This window comes from Mugil cephalus, chromosome 12, assembly GCF_022458985.1.
Source record: "Mugil cephalus isolate CIBA_MC_2020 chromosome 12, CIBA_Mcephalus_1.1, whole genome shotgun sequence".
In the NCBI taxonomy this organism is placed as follows: Eukaryota; Metazoa; Chordata; class Actinopteri; order Mugiliformes; family Mugilidae; genus Mugil; species Mugil cephalus.
The window spans coordinates 23,335-51,147 of record NC_061781.1 but is presented as its reverse complement, the minus strand read 5'-3'; the positions used below and the strand labels follow the sequence as shown (position 1 = coordinate 51,147).

General features: G+C 38.0%; 1 protein-coding gene across 1 annotated transcript; it reads left to right on the top strand.

The window, feature by feature from the left end:
• Positions 1–205: 205 nt before the first annotated feature.
• Positions 206–27,044, top strand: LOC125017132. Its single transcript, XM_047599976.1, has 5 exons — positions 206–584; positions 738–858; positions 2,137–2,345; positions 20,145–20,305; positions 23,230–27,044. The coding sequence occupies exons 1-5, from the start codon at positions 524–526 to the stop codon at positions 23,305–23,307; spliced, it is 630 nt and encodes a 209-aa protein (XP_047455932.1). The 5' UTR covers positions 206–523; the 3' UTR covers positions 23,308–27,044.
• Positions 27,045–27,813: the final 769 nt, after the last annotated feature.

The window sequence follows — 27,813 nt, the reverse complement described above, 5'->3', positions numbered from 1 at the left end:
GTGTCAATAACAATACAAATTGTCTAGGGACGCTTTAAAAAAACTGACCTGAAACCTCAAGGAAAAACTCCCTTTTAACAGGAAGAAACCTTGAGCAGAACCCAGCTCATATGGAGGGACCCATCTGCCGAAGGCCAGTCAGATAGAAACAGAGAAGATAGAGAGAAAAAAAGAACAGGAGAAACAAGATAAACATCTACTGTCATAGATACATACATCGAGCTGAACATTAAACAAAGCTAAACATTTCCTGCAGTACAGGAAGTGGTTTGATTTAAAGCTTCAGGTTTGAGAAGAAAAGCAAAAGAATGACAACTACAGGAAAGAGGGCCGCCCACAGAAAAGAAATGACTAACACAGGCTTGTGGCCCAGAGCAAGCACAGTTTAAAAAGATCAGTATTGCGCTCAACCTCAGCCTTTGCATTTGTGAAGCTTATTTGTGATGTTGGTGGGATCTTTGTTATTAGTTTGGCTTTAGGTTTTGTTTGTTTGTTTTTTGTTTTTTTACCACAGTGGAACAAGATGTCTCCTCTTAGCTTCAACATCTTCATCGTCTTCAGTTTAATTTTTCACCAGAGTCACGGTAGGACTCCTCATGTCACCATTTTACGGGGTTATTCTACACATGTTTTTGTATATCTGTCAGTTTATTGATACTGTTCATAAATTTCTTAAAAGAATATAGAAAAGAAGGTGCACTGGTAGATTAGAAATGTCAGTATGTTTCATTCTACAGCTTTCCGGGTGATCCAGCCGCAGGTTCAGACTGTGAACCCAGATAAGTCAGCCACCATCAGCTGTGAACACACAGCAAGCAGCAGCACTGTGAAAGACATCCGACTCAACAGCATTTCAACGTATGCACCCTGGTGACATTGAGAAATGTTGTCTTTTCATTTCCAGTTTGGACTTGCATGTTAAAACATGTTAAAAAAGCCTCTGTCTCAAAAACTAAACTGCATTGCAACACTTTAGACCACTGAGTATTTGTTTCATGACTTTTTGCTATGAATCACAAAGTTAGTTCAGAAGTCTCCTTGTTCTGGTTTGGTTTTCAAGTTCTTCTTCCACAAAGTTAAAATCAGAGAGTGGAACATGTCTACCAGTTTCTCCTTGATTAGGAGTCCAGATTTCGTGTTTCACTGTGGTTTCATTCTTCGTCTCCACTGTGAAATGCTGCTCTGTCTTAGTCCATCGCAACTGTTTATCCTCGTCTCCATCGTGAGAAGTGGATTTCTGCTCTTCCTTTGAGACACTACCAGTCATACTCATTTTGTACTACCAGGGGGTTTGCTGGAGTCTATCCCAGCTGTCATCAGGCGAGAGGCGGGGTACTGCCTGGACAGGTCGCCAGTCTATCTAACACATAGCAAACACGCAGACAAACAACCATTTGCACTCACACTCACACCTAGGTTCAATTAGCCTAACAAACATGTCTTTGGAGGTGGGAAATGCAGACACAGGGAGAACATGCAAACTCCATCCAGACAGGCCCGTCTGCTGGTTTTTATTCTAGATCTCTCCACCCTCTGAAACATTCAGTCTCACGAATCTGATGATGAGAAATACTCTCCCAATGTTTCCATTCATCACAATGCTGCTAAGTCAGCAACGTGCCGCTGACTTATGGAAAATTGAGTTTCTATACAATGAGTGATTTGATCAGTTTGATTGATGATATAGAAAATGAAGCAGAAACTGAAACATATGTCAAAAATGTTTTTTTTTTCTAAACTTTCTGATCATTTCCAAGTTTTTTTCATGCATAAACACAACTTTGCCAAATTACCAATGAGCTCATCTGTGAGTAATTTAATTTTTTTAAACCATCAGGATTTCTTTTTATAACACTGTGCTTACAGCTTATACAGAGCCAGTGCATTTGTTGAAGGTGTTGCACAGGAAATTTGAGTGGCAGCAGACAGTTTGCTCATTGTGTTGTGATGTTGTTGCAGCAGGAGCAGTAGAGGTTGAATTAATGATGGCTCAGTTGCATAAGAGTCTCAATGCAGCCATTGCAGCCAACGCACTGTGCTAAATATACTAATCAGTGGATCCTCTAATATAATGAATCTGTAGACCCGGTGAGGCTGGTTTTCTGTCTGATATTTGTTCTCTTCTCTCTCTCTCAGAGGAAAACCTTCAAAGCTCTGGCAGAAAGGAATGAACTGGCGTGAGGGTGAGAACATCACCGTATATCAAGAGAAAGAAAACAAGTATGTCTTCATCTTATTTGGCATCGGTCCTGAGGCGATGAGAGTGACGTATGAGTGTGAGATCACGGTGCAAAACAATGAACTAGACAGTTCTGTGAAAGGAACACCCACCAGACTAATAGAAGGTATGCAAAATCCCCAATCTGAATATAATGTGTTTTTTTTATTTAACTTTTTTGTCCACAAGTCTCATAATGCTCATTTTGTGTGCACCACTAAGGAGTGCCATTTGTTAAGTTAAACATGTTACAATGAACACACAATTTGCCCCACGTTTAGCTCCAAAAAACATTTAAAAAATAGGTGTGAGTTCTTTTCTTTTTTTTTTTTTTTTTTTTTTTTTTACCATATTCACTAAAGGTTAAATGGTATATCTATAGGGTGAATGTTAAATTTTGTATCTAAATGTTAAATCTAAATGGTAGAGCAAGCAAAACATTTAGCTAATATGCTGATTCACGCTGCTGGCCAGCAGCAGTACCAGAAAAGAAGGTACATTATAAGCAATGCAGAGATCAGCACTGGCCAGTTGGGCTACCCGTGCTAATCAATGAGGCAGACACCTTGGAGCAAGACGCTTTACGCATTTTTGTTCTGAATTGTGAGCACGGATGTGGGAATACTATTGCGCAAATTCAAATTTCCAACAAACAAGTGTTTTCCAAAGACTATTTGAAATCATGGGATTGGCAGTTGACTTAACCTTGTGTGTGACTGGAACAGGGTGGCGACTGTGGTAGGACGTATAGATTATGAAGAGGAGCAGGTTTTGAGAATGGATGATTGGATTTAAGTATCTAGTGTAATCTAGTTGTTTTTTCATTTGTCATTTGATTCCGTTCTGCTTTCAAACTGCAATTTCTGAAGTGCACCAAACTTTCTGAGCAATGTCACGTGGTTGAAAGGGGCACTCGTTTATTGGACGATGTAGTAGGAGAAATCCCTCCCTCCCTCCCAACCTGGAAAACCAAATGGTTGATAGAAAGAAACTTGACAGTCAATGGATATAAATACAAACGTTAAACATGGAGAAGCTGAAGTTAGCTGTTTTGGGGATTGTATTTCTTTTCGTTATTTGTCAAATGTACATGGTTTAGCAAACCACATAATGCAGCGAGGGAGAGAAAAGGAAATGACATAGGAGGGAAAAAAATGCCCTCTCACCATGTCTGTTTTGGTTTTCAGTGCCTGCATATTGCCCGACTTCCTGTATTTACTCCTGTGCTTACTGCATGAGCATTCATGCTGCTTACTAACAGCACCAGAGTTCAATTGCAAGCGAATTGAGAGCTACATTTCCAAGCTGGTCCGCACCAGAGTTCAGTTGAGCTTTCAGCTTTCAGTGTCTGTAGGGGAAATAAATTATTAAACATTTTAGTCTAATAACTGCACTCGTCGAAAGGGGGCACCACTCACAGATGTAAAGCACAGTGTAAGAATTAACCAATTAATACTGGATCAGTATTAATTATTAGTAAATAATCAATCTCATCATATCTGAGGCAACAGTTCTCAGTACAGTGATCATCTATTTTCAGCTCACAAGGACCTTTCTGACAACGACTTCAGTGAAATATCTGGTTTATTTACAAAAATGGTGAATAATGAATATTATAAAACAAGTAGTTCCGACCAAGCAATCTGATTGGTCAATAAGACATTTAAAACGTGCTCAAATCAGCATTACAGCACGGCTAACTCATCACTAAACATATTGCTCTGCCAAGCCGTTTTACCCGAGAGGGTATTCCCTTCGGTGTGAGAGACACGTAACTTACCTAGGCCTGTTGTGACCGTGATTAACATGTTTTGAACATGGGCAATAAAACTAAGCAAGTTTTGCTCATTCATGCATTTTTGTTTAGTTAGGTAAAGTCTGAGACCGTGTTAAAACATGAACATCAGCTCAGAGTTCACTCATCTGGGACTAGAAAATCATTTCTGTTGCTAGGTCATTACTAAGGTTCGGATAACTTGCTGTAGTGTGAACTAGGTTCCATTACACATAGGAGTCAACTGACATGACTGATTGTGTTCCAGTTATTAGTCAGACCCCATTTCTATTGAGTGGCTCAGTGGCTCCAGTGATGCTGCTTTAGGTTTATATCACACCGTTTAGTCATGCTCTGCTTCAACTTCAGATATTTTATTCCTCTCACACCTTCATTGAGTTCATCTAACTCAGCATGCAACTTTAAGAAATAATTGGCCATTTCCCATAAGCTGTGCAATTTCATTTCTTTTCTCAGCAAGTGCACCCAATTTAGCACTTCTTGATCCCTGCAATTTCTGCAAAGGGTCCTCACAGAAACCACTTTCCTCCATTATGTGGACAGATTATCAAAACGTCTGAAATCATATGATGTAAATCAGCAGCACTGCAGACAGTGAAAACAGCAGAACAGCATACTGTAGGTTGTGAATGCAGCGCAATTCAAATACATCAAACACGTAAAGAAAAAATAAACTTGAAAAAAAAAGTGGTTAGCCAACTACAGTGCATGTGAGGGACAAAACTAATAGATTTTAGTAGGCTACCTCGAGTGAAAGTAAGGGAGGACGCAGAGTCTGGGGTGAACAGAAAATGGAGGAAGTATAACCCTGATTATTTAAAGTTTGGCTTTTCATGTGTTGGTCCTAACCAACGAAAATCGAATAATTGACAGGAACATATCCTCCTCCTCCATACTAGGTGGCGATATGCGTCTTTTTAGCAGGTTAATGGAGCCCACCTTCCTGGTGCCCTATTACTTCATATAATAAACAACTGGAGTTGTTCATGCGAATTTTCGTACAAGATGGATAATAGTACTGTTTTTTAATCTTGTATGTAATGTGCGCTCTACTTATGCTGCAGATTAGGGGTATGCAAGCTTCCAGTAGTTGTAAACATATGTGTTGTGGAAAAAAAGTATTTGTATTCGAATAAAATTTTAAATTGGTGAAAAAATCTATATTTTTTAGTTACACTTCTAATTAGGATATGTAAGTTTAAAAAATAAGTATTCTTTAATTAACCATTATAATGATTATGTATGTATATGCAATAGTTTTTGATGTTTTGCATTAAATGCAGCTAATACAGGTGATTCAGGCTGACTTGAGGGGGCAGAACATGACTGTGATGATGATTTGGTGCTTGTGGGAGACAATAGGGTTGGCTCAGTAGGTAGAGTGGTTAGCAGTTCGTTCCCCAGAATGTGCCACATGCTGAAGTGTCCTTGAGAAAGACACTAAACCTCTGTGACTGTAAAGCACTTTGTGTACCAATAGGTAGAAAAGCGCTATATAAAAGCAAGACGACTTACCATTACCAATAAACAGTAGTTTGAATTACCGAGCCAATGCTGGCTAAATCAAATACTAACATGAAAGAACCTGACTGCAAACGTCTCATGTAACATAACGGAATAATTTCCCGGTCAAACTCCGCTTCCCAAAAGTTAAGTGCTGCCTCTGCAACCAGTTAAGGTGAAAAAAACCTATTTAACAAAAATAAGGATGCAGTAAAGTCGTGTTTCGCCCAGTTGGAGCCTCCTCTGTTACGGAATCGAGACTTCACCCTGATTCCTGAAAGTGGGCAGTTGGGCAGGTGCACAAATATTCACTGTCACCTGATGAAAAACAGCTTTTTGATAAGATGTTTTTGTCTTCTCGAAAATACAAATAATTTGAATTTAATTCCTGTGATTGGTAACCATTACACACACACACACACACACACACACACACACACACACATGAGTTGGATATGGTTGGTAAAATGGGGGAAAGAATCTGTGCAACAAACATAAATCAATAAACTGCCACACATAACATAAATGTCATGGTTATGTGTCTGTCTTTTATTTTGTGATCATGTTTTGTGTTTCCTGTTTTATTTTGTTAAAGTTCTGTATTTCCTGTCGTGTTTCCTCATGTGTCCCTTGATTATATATTGGTTTCTCCCCTTGTGATTGCCCTGATCCGTCTCACATGTGTCTTGTCAGCCCTCAGCCCTCATGTGTATTTAAAGCCCTGCTTTCCCTTTGTTCCTTGTCCTGTTGTTGATGTTATTTCCATATCATGTCCTTGTGTTATCGCCATGTTATGCCCATGACCCCATTTGATTCCATGCCATGTCCTTGATTCTTTGATTTTTGTATTCCGGATTACCTGCCGTACACAGCACCTTTTGTTCCCTTCAGTTTTCATTAAAATACTCCCTTTTCCCCCGTATTACCTGCCTGCCTCATCTCTTGTCCTGCACTTGGGTCCTACCTCACCATCTACAACCCTGACGATAAGCTAGAATTATAAGCAAGGAATTTACCACTGTTACATTATTACTGTCACCCAACATGGATCCCTTTCAGTTGGCCTGTAAGATAAAGTGAGGTGTGGAAGATGCAAGTCTCACTTTGTTGAACACTGTCACTAAACACCTGGCACTTCATTTATTGACCGTGCATACGCACAGATATATGCTCAAAGAGACCATAACCACAGTCTGACGCAAAGTATGTAATTTATCAATTTGTACTCATGCTTAGAAAAGTGTTTAAATTTACGCACAACTCTGAGTGTGCGTACACACAAAATCTAGTGGTAGAACAGTGGAACTACACATAGAACCCATTAAAAAAGTCGCAGTGTTCAGCAATCGCAACACGCTACCCCATATTGCCAGTCTCCTCTAATAATAAAAATGGTCAATCAGTAATTTAGCAAACATTTTGAATAATTGGTGTGACAAGCTATAAATGACAGTTGTGATGGAACAACCTGAAAAGAAAAGTTGAAGTACTATTGCCTCCCACCTGTTCTTAACTACCATGCTCAGGGCCAGCTCTATCTAATTTAGTGCCCTAGGTGAGATTACTCTCCGGGCGCCCCCCGGTCATGCTGACTTGCAGAGATGAGTGGTGTGGTTGACGTGGTAGTGCTGCTGTTGCTCCTGCATGATGTCTGACTTGTAGCTGTATTAAAACAGAGCACATCCATACTGTTGTGTCATTCTATTTCACTTAATAAATCACTTATTCTTAATTGACTAAAATTTACATTTACTGGCATTACTAACAAGGTTGTACCATTCAGTAACAACAACAATAACATAGTGGTGTGTCAGAGACCACAAACAATTGGATAAACATACATGCTTCGGAGAGTGGTGTTTCTGTGGATGTGTGATCAGAAGGCTCCTCTCCAGAAGCTGTTTGAGATGTCTGTAAATATTTTCTGAGTGCATCTAGACAGACAGAGTAAAGATATTACATTACAAGCAAAAACAAGTAATAATAAGAAAAAAATAATAATAACCTGCTGCAGCTTGCATTTTCATCACTTGGCTACTGAATTTCAGCACAATAGATAGATAGATAGATAAATAGATAGATTACTTTATTCATCCCCGAAGGGAAATCAGGTTGTCACAGCAGTCCGGTATTTGGGTACAATAAAATACTGAGGTATATATAGTATATATAATATCAAACATGATAAGACAGTAGGAGAGCTAAGCACCAGCAGCAGCAACTGTGTCACACTGTTGTTAATACTAGTGATGACTATGGTAAAACAAATTTTCAACTCGACCAAGCATAATGATGACGTGATGACACTGAAATAAAATACCAAACCAGACCGGACATAAAGGCAGAGATGATAACTGTGTAGAAAACTAATGAAAACTCAACACAAACATAAACAGCGCCGATGCGGTGCGCATTTCACATTAAACACTGTGTAGCCAACAAGCAGAAATATGTGCTAGTGAGCGAGGACAAATAAAACGTCTTCACACAATACGGCATAATTAAAAAATTGTAGCCTAATGTTACCTTGGTATTGCAACTTCGTCTTCTCCTCCTCTTTTCTTCTCTTTTGGTTCCGCGCACCAGAAAGCCTTGTACGGCCTTTTCATCTCGTTAATAACAAAACCATCACCTGTCTGTGACCTGAGTTCTGATCCCTCTGACCCTGAGGTGCACACAAATCATGTGACTCAGCAGCACCACAATTTAGGAACATCATTGTTTATTTATTTGTTAATATTTATCATTTCAAAGAGATAACACACAAAGGAGGGCGACTGGGCATAGAACATTCTTTTCGTTTTTAATTATTGTTTTTTTCCCCCTCGAGGGCAAGGGTGCCTGGCAGCCCCCCTCCAGCAGATGGCGACCGCCTATGTCGCCTAGGCCAAGAGCCGGCCCTGACAATGCTCAAGTATGGTTTGGGTCATTTGTATTCAGACACGCCCCGAATTGACCATATATGGTAGCAACAATCCCTTTAAGAATGCGTTAAGGGATTTTTTTTTTTTTTTTTTTTTTTTTTTTTTACCCTCACCGAAATCATGGCAAAGATCCTGCCTGTGCGCTCCGGAATCGGAAGCGGCGGAAGAGGCGGGGGACTTAGGGGAAAGTCGCAAAATCAACAAGACACCAGCAATTCCATAAATGAAATGGAGGATAGTTTGGCCAACATTGCAAATACTTTATTGTAAATAAACGAGTCACCGACAGAGATGCATGCGTTGTTAAATTAAATGAGATCAAATTAAAATAAAGAAAAATTAAATTTCTCACTTTCCACAAATCAGCTAATAGGCAGACTTACCTAAAATATTTGTATGATCCTATCTCTAGTTTGGATGTGTTTACTGATGTGCATTCCTCCAGCAACGTTTAATAGAGACGTAGCTGCATCTCACATTATTTGTGTATTGATTCTCATTCACGTAACTGAATTCATTGTGTGGTTATATTGGGATGTGGGTGCAATCTATGTCTCCAAATTATGTTTGGGAATCTGGCAATGGCCTGAAATACTCGTTTAATTTGGGTTTGTTAGTGATATCTTTATGCGAACCGGATATAAACTGAGGCCAGAGAAATCATTTCGTCCAACACTGCCTTCACGATTCTGCTTAGCTTCGGCTGTGAAATGCCGCATATGTCTCCAAACTCTCGCTGAAATATTCCGGTGGCCATACATCCCAGGCTGGACAGTATGGGGTGCCGTTTGTAAAGGTGTGCGTGTTAAAATGAACACTCAATTTTTCCCACATTTAGCCCCGAAACACTAGAAAATGAGGAGTGAATTTTTCAAAGTCATCTTTTTAGTAAATGTTAAATCTAAATATAAATACGAAATCTAAATGTTAATTTAAATTAAAATGGTAATTGTTAAATACAAATGTTAAATATACATATAAATATTAAATACATGTGAAATGTTAAATATAAATGTTAAATGTAGCCCTTGGAGAAACTAAATATTTTGCAAATATGCTAATTGACGCTGCCGTTCAGCAGAAGTAGACTAAAATAAAAGCTTCATTCTGATCAGTGTTCTGGTGGGACCGTCCCTGCGCCGCTGTCAGAGGTTACTCTCTCTGCGTTACCCGGCACTGACTGACTGTATGTCTCTGAACGTTAGAAAATCGATTTATGACTGAAATTGAGTCTTTCATCAATGCATCTTCATGTTCCGGTGCAGCACGGCGACTCCTTGTGGTAAGTCTTTCCTTCGACTATCGTGGAACTAAAACTATCTATCTAGCTAAAACTAGCAGCAGCCAGCGATAGCAGCAGATGTAGCCGGCGATTTGCTAGATTACTTAGCGGTCAACGCGCTCCGTAAAAAGCGCATTTATTTTGATTCTGCAGCGCCGTGCTGTCTGCTGGACATTTGCAATCCGCCTCATCTTAAAGCTACTGCTACTATATCTGGACAGAAATGTCTCCTCAGGACTTCACCAGCTCTGAAAAAGAACCTGCATCGGTAAGCATGTAAGAGCTCACTCTCGTATATATATTGTAAAACTTACTGTGTTGGTGTTTTATTTATTTATTTAAACTCATCAGGGCTCCATCCATTCATTGACCATCCCAATATCGGATAAGTGATATGGGCTTCAGGTGCAGCAGGTGCGTCATCCAGGAGAAGAACAGCTACAGTTAAACGAGTACATTGTGTTCACATTTCATGGGTCTATTGATGCCTCTAGAAAACTTCATGAGCGATGACTGTGTTATACGCACAATCAAAGGACTGCGTGTTTCAACAGAGACTTGAACAACTACAGCCTTGGTTACACACCCATTTTTATGAGTTTTATGAGTATTCTGGAAATAAAGCATGTTCTGTCACCTAATATCTAAAGTTAATGTCTGATTATTTTCACACATTAAAAATGACTATGCCAAATAAGAGCAGCACTAGAATAATCAGCAGATATAGAAACTGCATGTCGTAGAATTATAGACCATATTACTATATGACTGTGTCAACAACATATTGTTTAATTGATGGATTTTATATTGGAAATGTGGTGACAAAGCAGCAGTTTTCAGTGCTTGGTATAATATACATTTCACAAGCAGTCTTCAGTTTAGAATGTTGCACATCCTCCATTTGGAAGTGAAATGTTTTTGTGCATCCATTTGGTGTGCCTGAAAGATAAAAAATAATAATTAAACACATAATGTTTCAGAGCAACCGAACCTGGAAATGAATGAAAATGCACAAACACATTTACAGATTCATAAAACATTGTTTATGGATAAATACTGGTGTTTAAATACTAGTAAACATCTCTCACAAAGATTAAAAGCACAGTTAGTTGAGTTTGCAGTGCAATGTTCAGAATTGGTGGAGCCCTGATGACACAATTCTGACATCTTTCAAAACAAATGCGATTGCACGGAGCACTGATCGCTAACTAATCTGTTCAAAAAGCCGACTACATCTGCTGCTAGTTCAGCTAGATAGTTGTACATGTGTAGTGTGGAGGACAGTTGGAAGACAAATGTACCAGTTCTGGGGTTCAGAGCTGAAGGGAGTTGTCCTGCTGCAGCTGGATATGTAGATGCATTGATGAAAATCTGAATTTCAGTTCAAAATCACTCTTCCACGACGTTTTCCAATGAATCGGGCGCATGCAGTCAGTCAGTCAGTCAGTGAAGTTCAGCAAGGAGAGACCAACATAGAGAAGCGGTCTAATCAAACACTGCTCAGAATGAAGCTTTTATTTTGGTACTTTCGCTGAACGGCAGCGTCGATTAGCATATTAGCTAAATATTTAGTTTCTCCAAGAGTGACATTTAACATTTATATTTGGATTCAACATTTAATATTTAGATATAACATTCAACATTTGATTATAATCTTTATTTAGAAATTTAACATAACATTTAGTAAATGTGATAAATATAAATATTATATCTAAATGATAAAGATTATATCCAAATGTTGAATGTTACGTAAGGGTTAATGCCCGCTGTGATGTCCATTATCTGAAATTAATGGAAGCGCTGAGGCGTGAACGGTTGCTTCCGCAAAGTCCATTAATTTCAAATAATGGACACCTCGAAGGGCATTAACCCGCTTATACCATGGTCACTTACGAAATAAATACATATTAGGTCAATTATTAATACGTTAAGGTTGTTTTTTTACCGTTTAAATCAAAAGTTTTTCACAAGAAGCGGCTTAGCGGACTATTTAACATCTCCCGTCCGCAGGCGTTGCAGCAGCGGTTACTTATCATCTTAGGGGAAGTGAGATGATTGCTTAACGTTACATTACGTGATACAAAGTATCATTTCAGAAGGCCAGTGTACTTATTACCGCGTGTGTGTCCACAGGATCATGCGAAATTTCCACAGAGTCCACAGATAGTTTCCGAAATCGTTTTTATTGCAAGAAATATTATTCACCATTCACTATTGTCCAGTCCCTCCGATGTCACCTCCTCGTGTCGCATCTCCTTCTTCTTTTCATATTCTCTTCTCTCTTTCTCTTCTGCTGCATCCCAGTCTTCAAAATTATCAAATACATCAAATTGGTTAAAGTTAACTATAAAATCACTATTTTTTTGTCAAGTATATTGCCGCTGTAATAAATGAACTGTGAAATAACGTGTGTTCTGTTTTTCTGTTGCCATGGTTAGCAAACCTTTTGAGCGAGCGCAATGATTTACAACTGTCATCAGGCGCAATGTCTTTATGGGTGTCTATTATCCCCTTTTAATGTACACCCCGCAGCCAATCAAAATCGAGGATTCACCCGGACCATGGTATAACCGGTATAATCCTTTTTAATGTACACTCCACATCAGAGTCTAGGATCCACCCGGACCATGGTATAAATCTAAATATTAAACGTTCTATCTAAATGTTACAGATTATATCTAAATGTTATATCTAAACATTAAATGTAGCGCATGGAGAAACTAAATATTTAACTATGATGATTAACGCTGCCGTTCAGCGGAAGTACCAAAATAAAAGCTTAATTTTACGCAGTGTTCTGGTGGGACCGCGCCGCTGTTGGAGGTTACTCTCTCAGTGCTGCCCATCACTGACTGATCGTATGTCTCTGAACGTTGGAAGAATGATTTTTGACTGAAATTCAGATTTTACGTTCGGGTGCTGCACGACGACTCCTTCCCGTTCCTAACCACTACAGCACCGGAAAGTTTGTCCTCCAAAGAGCATGGAGCTAAAACTATCTAGCGAAACTAGCAGCAGATGTAGCCGAGTCTTTGCTTGATTTGTTAGCATCAACGTGCAAAACGCAATTGTTTTGATTTGCAGCGCCGTACTGTCTGCTGGACATTTGCAATCCACATAATCTTAAAGCTAATACTACTGTATCTGGACAGAAATGTCTCCTCAGAGCTTCACCACCACTGCATCGGAGTCAGTGACATCAACTGTCACGACCGGGACAGCACACTTAAGAAACTCAACTAGCTGTGCTTTTGAGATGTTTCTACTAGTAGCTATATAAACACCGGTGTTTATCTATAAACAATGTTTAATGGTTCTCTTGTAATGTATGGTTATATGTTAGTGCATTTCAATGAATTTACAAGTTCTTGTGCATCTGAAAAATAATGTATTTAAAAAATCACGTTGATTCAAAATTATTCTTATGTTACTGTAACACCAATTCATTGTGTATGGTTAAAGTGCTTTCATCAATTCCAGGGTACCTGATTTTCACCTGTTACTCCAAAATGATTTCTTATTATTATTCAATGGTATTATGTTACTTTAACAAAAATAATTTGCATGAACAAAAAAGGCAAAGAGTCAGAGTTCATTACGAACTTGTTCTTATTAAACTTAAAAGTACATACATTTGACAAAATGAAGTCAGTGCATTTTGATTATGGCAATAGCTTTGACTGAACATTGAAAACCACAGGATTCAAACACAAATGTGCAGCTGTGCAAAAAACTGTTTCACAATGGGATTTAAAACAAAATAATTTTTGTCTACATTCTGCATGACTTATGCTTATGCTGGATGAATGCTGTGCCAAGTCAGAAGAAAAACTGGTTCATCACTAGAAGCACGTTCTTTTAGAACATCAACAGTGGTGTCTTCAATGGCCTCATCTATGGCGACTTCATCCATGCCCTATGGGAAACACAGATAGGTAAATGAACAAGATAAAGACTTATTAACCAAGCCATATCGAGAAAAGAATAAATCAATATCAAATTATATTGTGATACTGGTAGATGATACTAAGAGAGAACATTGACACTGTGATTCTTTAAAGACTATTATTTACTGACTAAGGAAACATCATGCATCTAGTGATTTATTTAGCTTATCTAGTCTTTAACAGTGGATTTCCTTGATCTTTGAATATAATTCAACTGAAAAAATAAATTTAAAACAAACAAATTACCAATAAATAATTCCAAGTTACATTTTAATTGTAATCAAATGACAAACAACTGATATTTTCTATTGACAACTGAAACTTCAATTATTTTGGGAAATTAACCTCAAAATATAGAGTAAAAAAAGAAAAGAAAAAGAAAGAAATGAAACAGCACTTACCACTATAAAGCCTCTGTGTATTCTGTACAAATAGACCTATAAAAGAAAATGTTTAGAACTAGAAGGCTAACTCAGTGGATAGCTTTAAATGATTAAGACCACAAACAAAGACACAAAATGAAAAGCAGGATTAGCTCCAAGGTAAACTGAAGAGTTTCATCAGATATGCTACGTCTTTACGCAGAATTACTTCATCTGCGTCCATCACAACGAATAGGTAAAGTGGCCATGGTGCCTAAAGTTACTCAGCTAACGCTAACGATTGAAGTCTGAAGGACCCAACTTCACCTCCGATACTGCTTCAGCACAAAGGACAAGGAAGCGGTGCGATGCTGCCACCATAGATGGCAAAAATAAATAAAAGTAAAACACTCAAGCCTCATATTTGCCGACCCTGAACCTCAACGGCCACTGTCCGGCCCAGGACGTAAAAATCCCAACACGACTCATGTACACTCTACGTTACACTTAAGCGCACACACATACAAACAAACATATAAAATAGCCTATTGCCTGACACCTATTACTAAATGAACACTAACATATATTAATTTGATGAATTTACTCACTCAATATGTGGCCTCTTCCCAAACAACACATTCCTCCACCTTCGCGGGGAAATGGCACACGTTTTTCTTCTTGCCTTGACGAGTTTGGCGGTGGCGCACTTGCGCCCCCTCTGATTAAAGGGCCACCTCCTGCCCCTCCATTTCCGGTGGAGGCCAAATTTGATTAAATTACGTTATGGTTCTCAACTAAATCATTTTCACTGAACGCGTGAGAAGTTCGTACATCCAGCTTTCTATATAATCAACAAAACTTTAGTTGATTAAATCATGTTCACTAAACTTTATTTTTGTAGATTCAAAGACCGGTGTTTTTTAATTTTTTTCAGTGCACTTGATATAAATGACCTTGATTTAAATGAGAATCTCATAAAGCTGATCAACTCAACTGAAGAAATGTAAATTATTGTGTTTTATTAGATAATCAAGAACTCTGACCAATTAAATGCAATCTTTAGGATTAATGAAACTACTTTTGTCCTGTTTATATCTCAAACACAAGAATATAATTCTGCAATTGCCTACTTGTCAGTAAGCAACCGAATCTTACCCATTCCTGTACCTACCTGTTACCAGTTCCAAGTAGAGCTGCTGCCTCATCACCACATTTCCATTATAATCCATCAATTTACACAATATGTTGTTGACACTTCAAGTGCCTTACTTGGCTTACAGCATAAAAGGTTTAGCTGGAGTAAGATGCTCTATATTTCTGTCACATTCAGTTTCTATATCTGACAGTTATTATAGTGACTGGCATAGTTTTTAATGTATGAAAATAATCAGACACCAACTTTAGATATCAGGTGACAGAAAATGCTTTATTTCCAGAATACTCTTTGGGTTTCAGTTCATAAAAAAATGGGTGTGTAACCATGGCTGCAGGTGTTCAAGGTGTTGAAACATTCAGTTCTCTGGTTGTGCACATAATAAGACAGTCATTGCTCATGAAGTTCTCAGGAGGTATCGATAGACACATGAAATTTGGACACAATGGGCTCATTTAACTGTAGCTGTTCTCCTGGATGACAGACCTGCTGAGTCCATCCTTCGCAGGCACAATCTGACATGATGAACCACAGTCTTTGAAGGCCAGATCACTTCTCCAATATTGCGATGTTCAGTTTTGTTGTTGATGCAACCTTGTTTATCCTGATAGAGTCCTGAAGAGTTAATAAAAAATAAATAAATAAATAAAACACCAACACAGTAAGTTTTACAATATATAAAGTATAACAAGAGTGACCTCTTACATGCTTTTTAACCCTCCTGTTGAGCTAACACTCATGATGTTCCCAGTCAAATGTGATATTTAATTATAAATCCACATTAATACATATATTATCACCTAAAGTTGTGTTAGATGTTTTTACCAGCTTCAGATCTTGTGAACTTCTATTTGCCACATATGCCTTTCAAGGCCCAATTTACTTTAGCTCATATAACTCGTTTTTTTCCTAAAAAAACAAAAAAACAAAACAAAAAAAAAACACAACAACAACAAGTTATCTGATGAAACACATTGTACTATTCATCACAGGGCGCTGTTTTTGAAACCATTTATTTTAGTATTATTATTATTATTTTTAAATAGTTGAGCAATATGTGTTATTTAGTCAGACAAAGGCCCAAATCTTGAAAAATTTACCACATTACAACCAGTTTAAGTTCGAACACATTAAATATTGTAACACAACACTGGGTGATAATGTAATGTGGGTTAATAATAAAATTATGAGTGTTAGCTGAAACGAACACGCTTAGTCATCGTGCTGCAACAGAATGAAAACTGAGTCCCCAAAACCTTTATATACCAGAGATGTTTGGGTGTAGGAAAGGAATGTGGCAATCTGTTTGTGTTTGAACTCTATATTATACACATATCTAATGACATATTTGTCCAGGAACATCATGGTTGTGTACAAGTTGAACAAAACACACACACACAAAAAAACATTTTTTGTCAATATATGTGTTCTGAAGCCATATGTGAACATAGTCATCCAATCGCATGACAAACAGATTAAATTAACTGCATTTTCTTAAGAGTGAACATTTGTTCACAGTAAATCGGTCAGATTTGACCGAACACAACAGGAAGGTTAAATTGTTTGGTCCCGGTGCAGCGCCTTTCTCAGAGCTGGTGAAGTCCTGAGGAGACATTTCTGTCCAGATATAGTAGCATTTAATTAGCTTTAAGATTATGTGGATTGCAAATGTCCAGCAGACAGCACGGCGCTGCGAAATCAAGACAAATGCGCTTTTCATGAAGCACGTTGATCGCTAACCAATCTAGCAAAGCACCGGCTGATATCTGCTGATATTTTTAGCTTGATAGATAGATAGTTTTAGCTCCAAGGAAAAGTCTTACCACAAGGAGCGTCGTGCTGCACCGGAACATGAAGATGCATTGATGAAAGTCTGAATTGCAGCCAAAAATCGTTCTTCCAGCGTTCAGAGACATACAGTCAGTCAGTGACGGGCATCACGGAGAGATAAACCTCTGACATTGGTGCCGTGACGGTCCCATCAGAACACTGCTCAGCTTCCGTATGAAGCTTTTATTTTGGTAATCTACTTCCGCTGAACGGCAGCGCCAATTAGCATATTTGCAAAATATTTAGTTTCTCCAAGCGCTATATTAAACATTTATATTTAATATTTAGATTTAATATTTAAATTTAGTAAATGTATATTTATATTTAACATTTACTAAATGTTTATCACAATTAGTAAAGTGACTTTGAAAAATTCACTCCTCATTTTTTAGTGTTTTGAAGCTAAATGTGGGAAAAATTACGTGTTCATGCGGAACTTTCCAAACGGCACCCTATAGGACAGGGACTGGATGTGCACTGGTGTGACTTTGGTGCCACTTGTCTCTTGACCCAACAAGGGTTTTAAATCACGGCGTAAATCTATCAGTATGTTTTTGGGGAAGCAGTGTTGAACAGATCAGATTAACGCTTCTCAAAATCCTCCAATAGTACAAGGTAAGTAATGGCAGTGTACTTCAACTTTTCTTTCCAGGATGTCTTTTATAGCTTGTCACACCAATTATTCAATGTGTCTGTTAAATTACTGACTGAATATTTTTATTATTAGAGGAAACCGACAATATGTGGTAACGGGTGAACTTTGAGACTGCTGAACACTGTGATTCTCTTAAAGGGTTCTATGGGTGTAATGGATATAGTTCCACTGTTACTACCAGTGTTACTACTACAACACCTTATTAGTTTTACTACGCCTAGATTGTGTGTGTACCTAAGGTCAGAGTTGTGAGTAAATGTTTCTAAGCACAAGTAGAAATTGAGAAATTACATACTTTGTGCAAACTTACACTCCATTCATTGTGTATGACAGGTTGCATTGGTGGTAGTGCAGTGCCTGTCATGCAAGTTCATCAGCTGATTGATCCCATAGCTGCAGCCAAGAAGATCAGCAGCACTACTGCTTGCCTTAATAACGCTGTCTCTGGTGATGATGAGGAGGTTGCTCCATCCTGTATGCGGATTTGGTTGTATAGCTGTGTATGGTAATCTTGGAGAGCACCAGGTGGCCTCTTTTCTCACTGCAGTCTTCCTCTTGATTCTTCACCTATACTCTGGTTTGGCTCTTTGTTCCATATCCAGTATAGAAACTCTATCCGGTACAAAGGACTATGTAAAAGGGCTATATGATTTAAAGGTTGCATATGATGGAGGATGAAGGTGACTAGACATAGAATCCCTAACTGGGGTACACATTCAAACACACACAGGATCCAATAGAGCTGTTTAACCATTTATTTGTATGAGTTGGAGATGGTTGGTAAAATGGGTAAGAGGATGATTATGTGTACAACAAACAAACTTGAATCAGTACAGTATAAGCAAGATATTTAGCAAGCTTACAATGCATCCGCTCAAAATTAAGACATATTAACTTTATCAATACCAGAACAATACACTATGATCTCATTTCATCTCATACTACCAGTTATCCTTACTAGGGTTGCTGGAGCCTATCTGAGCTGTCATCAGGCAATATTATGATCTTCTCTAGAGCAATACACAAAGAACTACGATGCATAGCCTTTAGGTATATGTCAATGGACAAACAACAAACTATCTGAAACAAGAATAGAACTACAATCAATAAACTCACTGATGAAGATTTTTTTTTTAAAAAAAGCCTCGTGGGCCTTTACCGTCCATCAAATCCACTCAATCCACAAGAAGTGTAATTCCTTGACAATTTTTGAAGGCAGTAATACAGGACAATCTTGCTGGCTTCAGGTATGCCGCTTGCAGTCAGACATGTTTTATTTTAAAAAATAAAACAAATAAATATAAAGAGGGAAGGATCCGGTGATAAATTAAAAAAAAAAAAAGCTTTTTTTGAACGAAATGAAGATATTGTTACAACAACCCCAATTGACTATATAGGGGAAAATAAGCAAGAATAACTATGCCAAAAGCAGGCCCTGTCTTCAATAATGGGATTTTCAGTTTTGTTGTTCAAGTGACCTTGGTTATCCTGATGTAGCCCTGAAGAGTTGATACAAAAATAAACCACCAACACAATTATTACCTTTTAAGGAGTTGGTGTTTTGCAATATATAAATGTATAACAACAGCTACTTTACAGCTTCCTAAATTGCCCCGGTGCAGTGCCATGTACAGTGCCAGTGGAGCACTGAGGAGACATTTACGTCCAGACAGCATTAGCTTTATAATTCTGTTTATTGTAAATGTCCAGCCGACAGCACTACAGAATATAAAAAAGGTACTTTGCACAGAGCATGTTGATCGCTAACAAACCTAGCAAAGAGTTGGTTCCATCTTGTTGAGCATGAGATTGTAAAACTATTTAACACTGCTATACTATTTAGACGACAAACTTACCAGGTGCTATTGTGGTTATGAGCTGGAAGTAGTCTGAAAGTCTGAATTTCTGTCCAAATCGCTCTTCTTAAGTTTTCCAGTGAATCGCAGGACATGCAAGTCAGTCAGTGAAGAGCAGCACGGAGAGCAAAACCGCCATGGCGTGGTCATCACCTAGTTATTTAAATCTTGAGTTGTCATAAGCGCTACATAGCATTTAAATTAACATTTAACATGTAGATAAAACATTTAGCATTTATACATGCCATTTAGGTTTAACATTTAGATATAACATTTAATATTTAGATAAAACATTTAGCATTTAGACATGCCATTTAGGTTTAACATTTAGATATAACATTTAACATTTAGATATGCCATTTAGGTTTAACATTTAGATATACTGTTTAGGTTTAACATCTAGCATTTAGATATACCATTAGGTTTAACATTTAGATATACTGTTTAGGTTTAACATCTAGCATTTAGATATACCATTAGATTTAACATGTACAACTTTAAAAATGGTGCCCCATACACCACTAGGAATAAAATAATATCTTATTTGCACTATTCATCTTATTCATATGTAGTTGTGTGTTTGTGGTGTACAAACCTCAATCCGCCATGTCTTCATTAGGTCGTGGTGAAACAGAGGATACATCCACACCTCCTTCTCCACCTCCTTCTATGACGACTCCTCCGTTGCAGCCAGATCAGCTCAGGTGGATTCTGATTGCTCTGCTGACGCTGACAGTCCTGTACAGCTGTGTCATCACTTCCCTCTACATCACATGGAGGGTAAATATCTGATATCTTCCTTCCAATCCTCCCATATGTCTTGATGTACCTGTTGCTTAAACGCCTAATGGTCGTTTAAGGAACCTTATCTTTGCTTCTCTTTTGTTATCTTTGTTTGTTTGTTTGAGACACATTCATGCACAGCAGTGATCAATCTAGTCACAGTCGAACTACTGTTTGCAGTTACAGACTGCACATCAAGACCTGAAGCCTGCATCATAAGGCAAGCTCAAATTACCCGGGGTTACTCCCAACTTGTCCAGCTGAACCTATCCACAACAAAGACAATCTGGATAAACGGTATCACTACGCTGGTTATAAACTCAGTAACTTAACCCAAGTTTGTCTTGTTGTTCATCGGTGAACGTGCATGTATAAAGGGCAGGTTCCAAAGAATTGGAATCGCAATCATGGGCGCTGATCCGCTGATCCACTGCTGATTGGCCGGTGGATGGAGCCTTTTATTGTATACAGATCCATTCAATTCAGTTTTATTTGTATAGCGCCAATAACAATAAAAATCATCTCAAGACGCTTCACAAAAACCAGCCCGCAACCTCCAGAAATCCTGAAAGCTACCCTGACCTGAACCCTAAAGTTACCTTGTTGAGTCCACAATCCTTCTTCGTGATACAGGCCTCAGGTCCTTCAACTACACAACAAAGTTAAGCAACAAAATGGGAGAAATGGCTGTTAGCAATACATGTCTGTGCAGCAGAGAGCCAGCACATACAGAGACAGTGCAACTATATTGCACAGGAAATTTGAGTGACAGCGAGTGATGTTCTTGCAACAACTTAATGTGATGTGATACCAATTCTGCAGAGGTCACCTAAAATATTAATCACACACATTGGCAAGCAGCTGTAAGCCTGTGATGATAACTGTGGCTTTGTTTGTTTCTGCTCTGTTACATTAACAGTGTCTCTGTACAGAATTTATGCATTTCTGCATAAAAATGACTCAAAACAATTCCTGAAAGTAGACAAAAAGAAGCCAATCAAACATGTGTATTTTTTTTTTTTTTTTTTTTTTTTAGGAAAATACAGTAAGTGCTTTATTCGGGGTAAGGTGTAAAATCAAGCGAACCCTTGTGTTCAGTATCTGCTGTGAGCCCTTGCAGCAATAACATCCACTAAATGTTTCCAGAGCAGCTTGGAGAAATTTTAGCCCATTCCTCAGAGAGGAACTATTTCATTTCTGAGATATGGGTTTCCTCACTTGAGCTGCTTGGTTCAGGTCCTGTCACAACATGTCTAGGGACTACCACCCAGAAGAAATTTTTTTTTGCCAAGATGAGCTCTCAAAAATGTTTTATTTATTTCTCCTAGACAACTTTGAGCTCTGTGTGACATCAAAATGAGACAGTGTCTTATGTCTCCTGTTCCTCTTTTATTCTCCTCCTGAGCAAGAAGGCTCATCAGATCTCACACTATGCTATTTCTAGCATGTCATAAAGCTCTAAAATGATTCTCAACAATTTCTCAATGTCCATGTCTCTTTGGGATCTCGGGCACAGCTATTGGAGAGCTCTCTATATGAACTCTGTCTATTCTCATCTAAGCGTAATTTATGGATCTGTGGAAAATTATTTTCTTTTTTTTTTCTTTTTTTTTTTCAATATCTGTGAGCATTGAATTCTCATCCAGATATAGGCTACTGCCACAAAATAAATCGTATTATTCCTATTTTATTTCTGTATTCTAAAGTCATTGAAAATATACTTTTTCCATGCTTCTAGTTCGGCCTCATGGGTTATTTTTAATATTGATATAGTAAATGACAAAAAAATTCATAGCCTCCACTTTTTTATGATACCATCACAAGAAGACCAAAATACCTCACAGTGTAATTTTTATAAAGCCTGTAAACAGAGCCAAGAGGAGGCATAGGAGTTAAGTATTCCCTCACAATTACAATATGCTAACAGGCTATTGCCGATTTTGGAGACAATAACCACAAAAATTAATTACAAACCAGACCTTTAAGTAAGTAGTTCAAGGAATATTAATCTATCAAAAAATACAAAACATAAGAAATGACTGGAGAGAAAAATCTGTTCAACCCACAGGGGAGTCCACCAATCATTTCACTCTCCAGCCAATGTATTTGTTTTTGTGTTTAAGCTGAAGGTTTAAGCATAGTGACTGTAGTCAGTATCAAGGGAAGTAAGTATTGCTCATTTATGTCTCATTTAAGTCTCATTTGGAGAAAACAATGAGTCATTACTCAGTGCAATTATTGCCTTAAACGGAACAGGATGATGCACGTGCACATGCTCCACAATCGCTGCACTGGCGTGTGACCTCGGGACAAAAACATCCAAGAAAGCCAGCCGCAGAAGAAGACAGTAAACAGAGCCGACAGAAGAACCACCTGAAAGACAGCACATATCTAACCTGCACCAAAAGTAGCGCCCACACTACGTACGAGATTAAAAGAGCTGTAGCCTACTATTATCCGTGTGGTTGTTTGAAATGCCGGTCTGCCGCATGAATAATTCTTATTATATGATGTAATAGGTCAACTGGAAAGGGGCCATATTAACATCGTATTATCCTGCTGAAAAGACACATATCGCCATCTAATGTGTAGGAGGAGGAGGACATGTTCCCTCACAAATACACAGTTATAATAGTTCTTGTTTGGGTTTGAATGTGTTCTCTTTGTCTACTTTCTGGTCTTTTTACTGAAAATCCTGATATTTTGAGTCGATTTTATGTAGATTTGCAAAGAATTTTGAAGAGAGAATTTTATATGTAAATGCATCCCTGCTGCATTACGGAGGAAAATAAGAGACAAAAAAAACAAACAAAAAAAAACAAAACAAACAAAAAAACACACGGATGAAATATATGCAAAAAACTTTGCATATAAAACTCCTGCTGTAAGCAACATGTTGTTTCTGTTTTCTTATGTTTCAGAACAGCAGCAAAGACTGTGAGAACTCCACCTATGTAGAGATGAGGAAAGCTCCTCTGCCAAGGAACCAGTATGAATGAAAGAATCCAGAGCATGGACAGCTGGCGCCACAGTATCATCTTTGTCTTGAATATTTGAATACAGTTGTAGCAAAGTGGTACCACATTATTATCCATTATATTAATGTCCAGGTGATTTCATTTTAAATTGTGCCTGATTTGATTTCTCTGACTGGCTCATGTTGAGAAAGTCAGATTCTCTCTAAGAATCTGTTTAGTTGACAAGGGAGACATTAATGGACATTAACATGTTTATTTTGTTATTTTATCTGCTCACTAAAACATACAGAAGTCACAGTTCTAGAATTGATAAAGAGCAGACTTTAATTTGAGAGTTGTCGCGTTGTCACAGGAATCATTTTCATAAACAGTCCCCTATATCCAAATAGGACAAAGTCAAATAATGCTAAAATAAATCCTAAAGCTTTTATTCTGATTTCTTTCTCTTGAACAGCAGCATGAGCAGATCCAAGGAGTGTCTCAGTCTTCCAGGTCATAGTAATCCAAAAGGTGTTTAAAAAAATCAACTGGACTTGTAGAGTTTTGAGTCGTTTTGCTGCCCATCTGAGTAGCTTCTTCAGTTCTAGGCACTGAAGGGAAGTTGAGATTTAAACAGGAAACTTTGTGGGTAAAACTCATCAGAATTTTGGTTGACATGTTTCTGTAAGAACCAGAAACTGGTGCAACTAATTTCCATTAATGGCTGGATACCTGTCGCTAAAGGGGGAACTGTTGCACCTGAACCACTTTCCATGCGAATAGTGCTCTAATGAAGTCATTGTCAGTGAGAGGCTTAAGTGTCAAGGTGCGAAAGGTGTTGAAACTTCTTGAGGAATAAAGTTAAAACTGTATTGTAAAGTGATGGCAGATTATATCTGACCACCTCTTCTGTTAAGTTTTTTCCTATCTCACATAGACCATCTGTCTTCTCATGCTAAGATTTTGACATGGAGGTCAAAGGAGTGTCCTTTGTCCCCCCAGGAAAGTAAATTTCTCTCTCAATAACACAATTATAGAGCCAGAGGGCAGATGTAATAGTTAATATACTATAATAGGAGGGGATTTCAACCTTGTTTGTAACCTAGAGATGGACAGATTCAGTACTGCAGGGATACAGCACAGGTGGCTGTGTCAGTACATATTCATAAACAGTATATGAGTGATTTTGGTCTTACCACACGCAATAAAACATGAAATAATCTCATACTCGTAACACAAAAGGGAACAAGAAAAAGTAATGATATTAAAATTAGAACAGGAAAGCAAAATTCTAGAATACACCTGTGCTGCCTCCACACAAGAGCACATACTCCAAGATCTGAGAAAGTTGAAACTTGAATTAAATAACATTATTGACAAATGGACCAAACTCCAAATACAGACTTCACTGGAATATTTATGAACATTTCAACAAATCAGGCAACATCTTAGCTAATCAACTAAAAAGTAATAAAGAAAAATCATCAATTTCAACCATTGCTGTCCCAATTTACCCATCATCTTCAACATTGATTCATTTTTGGAAAATGTTGTGACTCCAAGGCTAAATAAAGATCAGGTCATGGCTTTGGATTCACCAATCTCAGTGGCTGAACTCCATGAGGCCCTTCAACATATGCCACGTAATAAACCCCCAGGTCCAGATGGTTTTCCAGCTGAGTTTAAGAAGAACTCTGGCCCCTGCTATCCCCATTGTTCTCCAGCATGGAAACACAAACAAAAGAAAATCACTTATTATCTCCACACCTAAATTCTGCTAACATTAACCTGCTTCATTGACGATTGACACTTAGTACTCTTAATAGACTTATTGACGTGATCGACTACTCTTTTATAATAATGGCTAATAAACAGGAAACGACTATTGTGTCCTTATACACAGAAAAGGGATTTGACAGGGTGAACTAGAAATTTGTCTTTGCCGTCCTTAACAAATGTGGATTTGGAAACTCCTTCATACACGGGTTTACATGCACGTGAAAAAAAAATGCCTAATTTGGCTCTAACTGGACAACTTAAGTGCATGTAATCACGTTACTCCGAATTCAGTTTTCTTCTGGCATGTATACGCTTAATCGGACTTGTGTGACCCCAGAACAAAAACATCCAAGAAAGCCAGTCCCAGAAGAAGAAGGTAAACAGAGCTCGTAGAAGAACTGTCTAAGGGATAGCGCATATCTTATCTGCACCAAAAGTAGCGCGCACATTACATATGAGATGAAAGATGTACTGTTATCCATCTAGTTGTTGTTTGAAATGCCGGGCTGCCGCATGAACGATTCTTGTTTATTATATGACGCAATAGGTCATATAATAAACAAGGAGGAGGAGGACATACCCCCTCCCCCTCACTCTTTTCAATTTTCATAGAACCATTACCAGCACTTACATGACTAAATGCAAATATAGAAGGAATCCAAACAAAAAACACAAACCACAACATTAGTCTCTATGTAGATGATGTTGTACTTTTACTTTGAAGCTCACAGACCTCACTTTCTATGGTAGTGACAGTCATCAAAGAATTCTCATTTGTCTCAGCTTTCCCAGTTAACTGGTCTAATACTACCAGTTAACTGTAGATTCCACTCAATCACTAAACATTAAATCAATATTTTCCTTCGGGCTGTCAGATCTTATCAAGGCTAAATTTCACCCCACAAAACCATAGAGAATGGCCTCATGCACTGGAGAAACTTGCCTTTATCGTTATTCGGAAGAATTGCTACAATAAAGTTGATGGTCTTGCCGAGAATAAACTATTTAATCTTAATGATACCCACAAACCTTCCTCTGTTAGGTTTAAACTATTAGACTAAAGCATCTCCAAACTTCTATGGAGAAATAAAGCACCAAGAATTACTCTAAAAACTCTGCAGAAGAGGAAAGACTTCTAGAAGGTCAACAATTACCCAATCTTTGTCATTATTTTCTTGCTAACAGACTTCAATATACTTCAAAATGGATTAACTCCAATCATGACATTTACTCATGGTTTGATAATAACAGATGGCTTGTAAAGAAATTAATTCATCTGTTTTACCATTCATTATCTACACAATTAAAAATCATGGCCACTTTAAAAGCAGTAGCAATAAATTGAGTATCAGCAAAAAAAAAATTGCTCACAGTCCGGGTTGGGAGTCTAGGTGGCAGATTTACACACACACATTACTCATGGACACACATCCTCACTAACATTATCACACACAGTATTTATATTTACAGATATAGTATACACACAGGTAAACTTAATGATATACTTCAGCTGCAGTATCACCTTCATGATGGATGAATGTGTGGCTTGAATGCAGATTTTTTTTTTTTTTGGATTGTAGCTGTGTTTGGTTTCAGTGTTGCTGTTGTGTGAACCTGTTAAACCATATTGTCTGCTTCTTGCTTGCTCTGTCATTTCATGTTTTGAATTATGTGCATTATATTTCTAAATGAATGATTCTATTTTTGTTGCTGATATAGCTGGTAGGAGATGTCTCTATTCCGTCCCCAGTAGCAGTCTTCGCTAGTAAGAATAAGAGCTTTGATTTTATTGCAATTGAAAAAAGAGGTGATTCGTAGATAAACTTGTGGCTTTGAGTCCCACAGAGGACGTGGATGTTTTTCCAGGGGAGATCTGCTGCTGGTGGACGGCTGAGTTCACCATAACATGTAGAAACTACTTTCTATTGTTTTCCGAATGTTTTTCTTGTCATCATGAATCTTTGTTCTTATATTGTGTATGTTATCAATAAAAATTTAAAGAAGAAGAATGACAAGTTTGATTCATTCCATCCAGAAATGCATTCCACATAGAAATGCATTCATCAGTCAGTGCAATTCTTCAGTAAAAGTAACTGTTGCAACACTGTGTTAGAAAGAGTCAGGTACATAACACACTGAGAGCTATAACTAAACAGCAGATGGCATCAATGTGCTGAAATTGCACTATTTTTCTCACAAATTTTCTCCATTGGTTAGGCGCATTGGTTGAAACAGAAATTACATTCCCAAAGCTCTAAGATCATTTGGCAAAACAGTCTTACAGTTCAGCACACCACCGTAGCTCACTTGCAAATTTTCATATCTCTCCCAAAACTGTTCATTCATGTTTCAAAACTAAATTCCTTTCTCATATAAATCGTCAGTGCCACCAAAATGCAAAACTTCCTTTTCAATTGCTTTGGCTCATATTAATAGTCAGTGTCCCCAAAATTAGACTTACACTTAGACATTAATGATGCACAAGAGAAACTGCTTGGTCAGAGTAGCTTAATTGTTACAAAAAGATGAGCTGTTATACAGCTGGATAGAGTAAGGTATAAAATAAGTTATGTGGCATTCACTATGGGAGCAGAGCAGACCTGATCAGTCTACTGGAGAATGAGCTCGTCTGTCCCTCCAATGTTTGGTGTAGTGGATGGGATGGATTGTCCATGATGGAGAGCAGTTTATCCAGTGTCCTCCTGTAACTCACTGAGACAAACAACAACAACTCCCTATCAATCACATGTCCAGCCTTTCGGGTCAATT

What these genes read in the sequence shown, in the direction of transcription:
- LOC125017132 (XM_047599976.1), top strand. Translation starts at nt 524, where the DNA reads ATGTCTCCTCTTAGCTTCAACATCTTCATCGTCTTCAGTTTAATTTTT. An exon ending in AATTTTTCACCAGAGTCACG is followed by an intron (nt 585 to 737) that starts GTAGGACTCCTC and finishes TTCATTCTACAG; the next exon opens with CTTTCCGGGTGATCCAGCCG. An exon ending in CCCTCTACATCACATGGAGG is followed by an intron (nt 20,306 to 23,229) that starts GTAAATATCTGA and finishes CTTATGTTTCAG; the next exon opens with AACAGCAGCAAAGACTGTGA.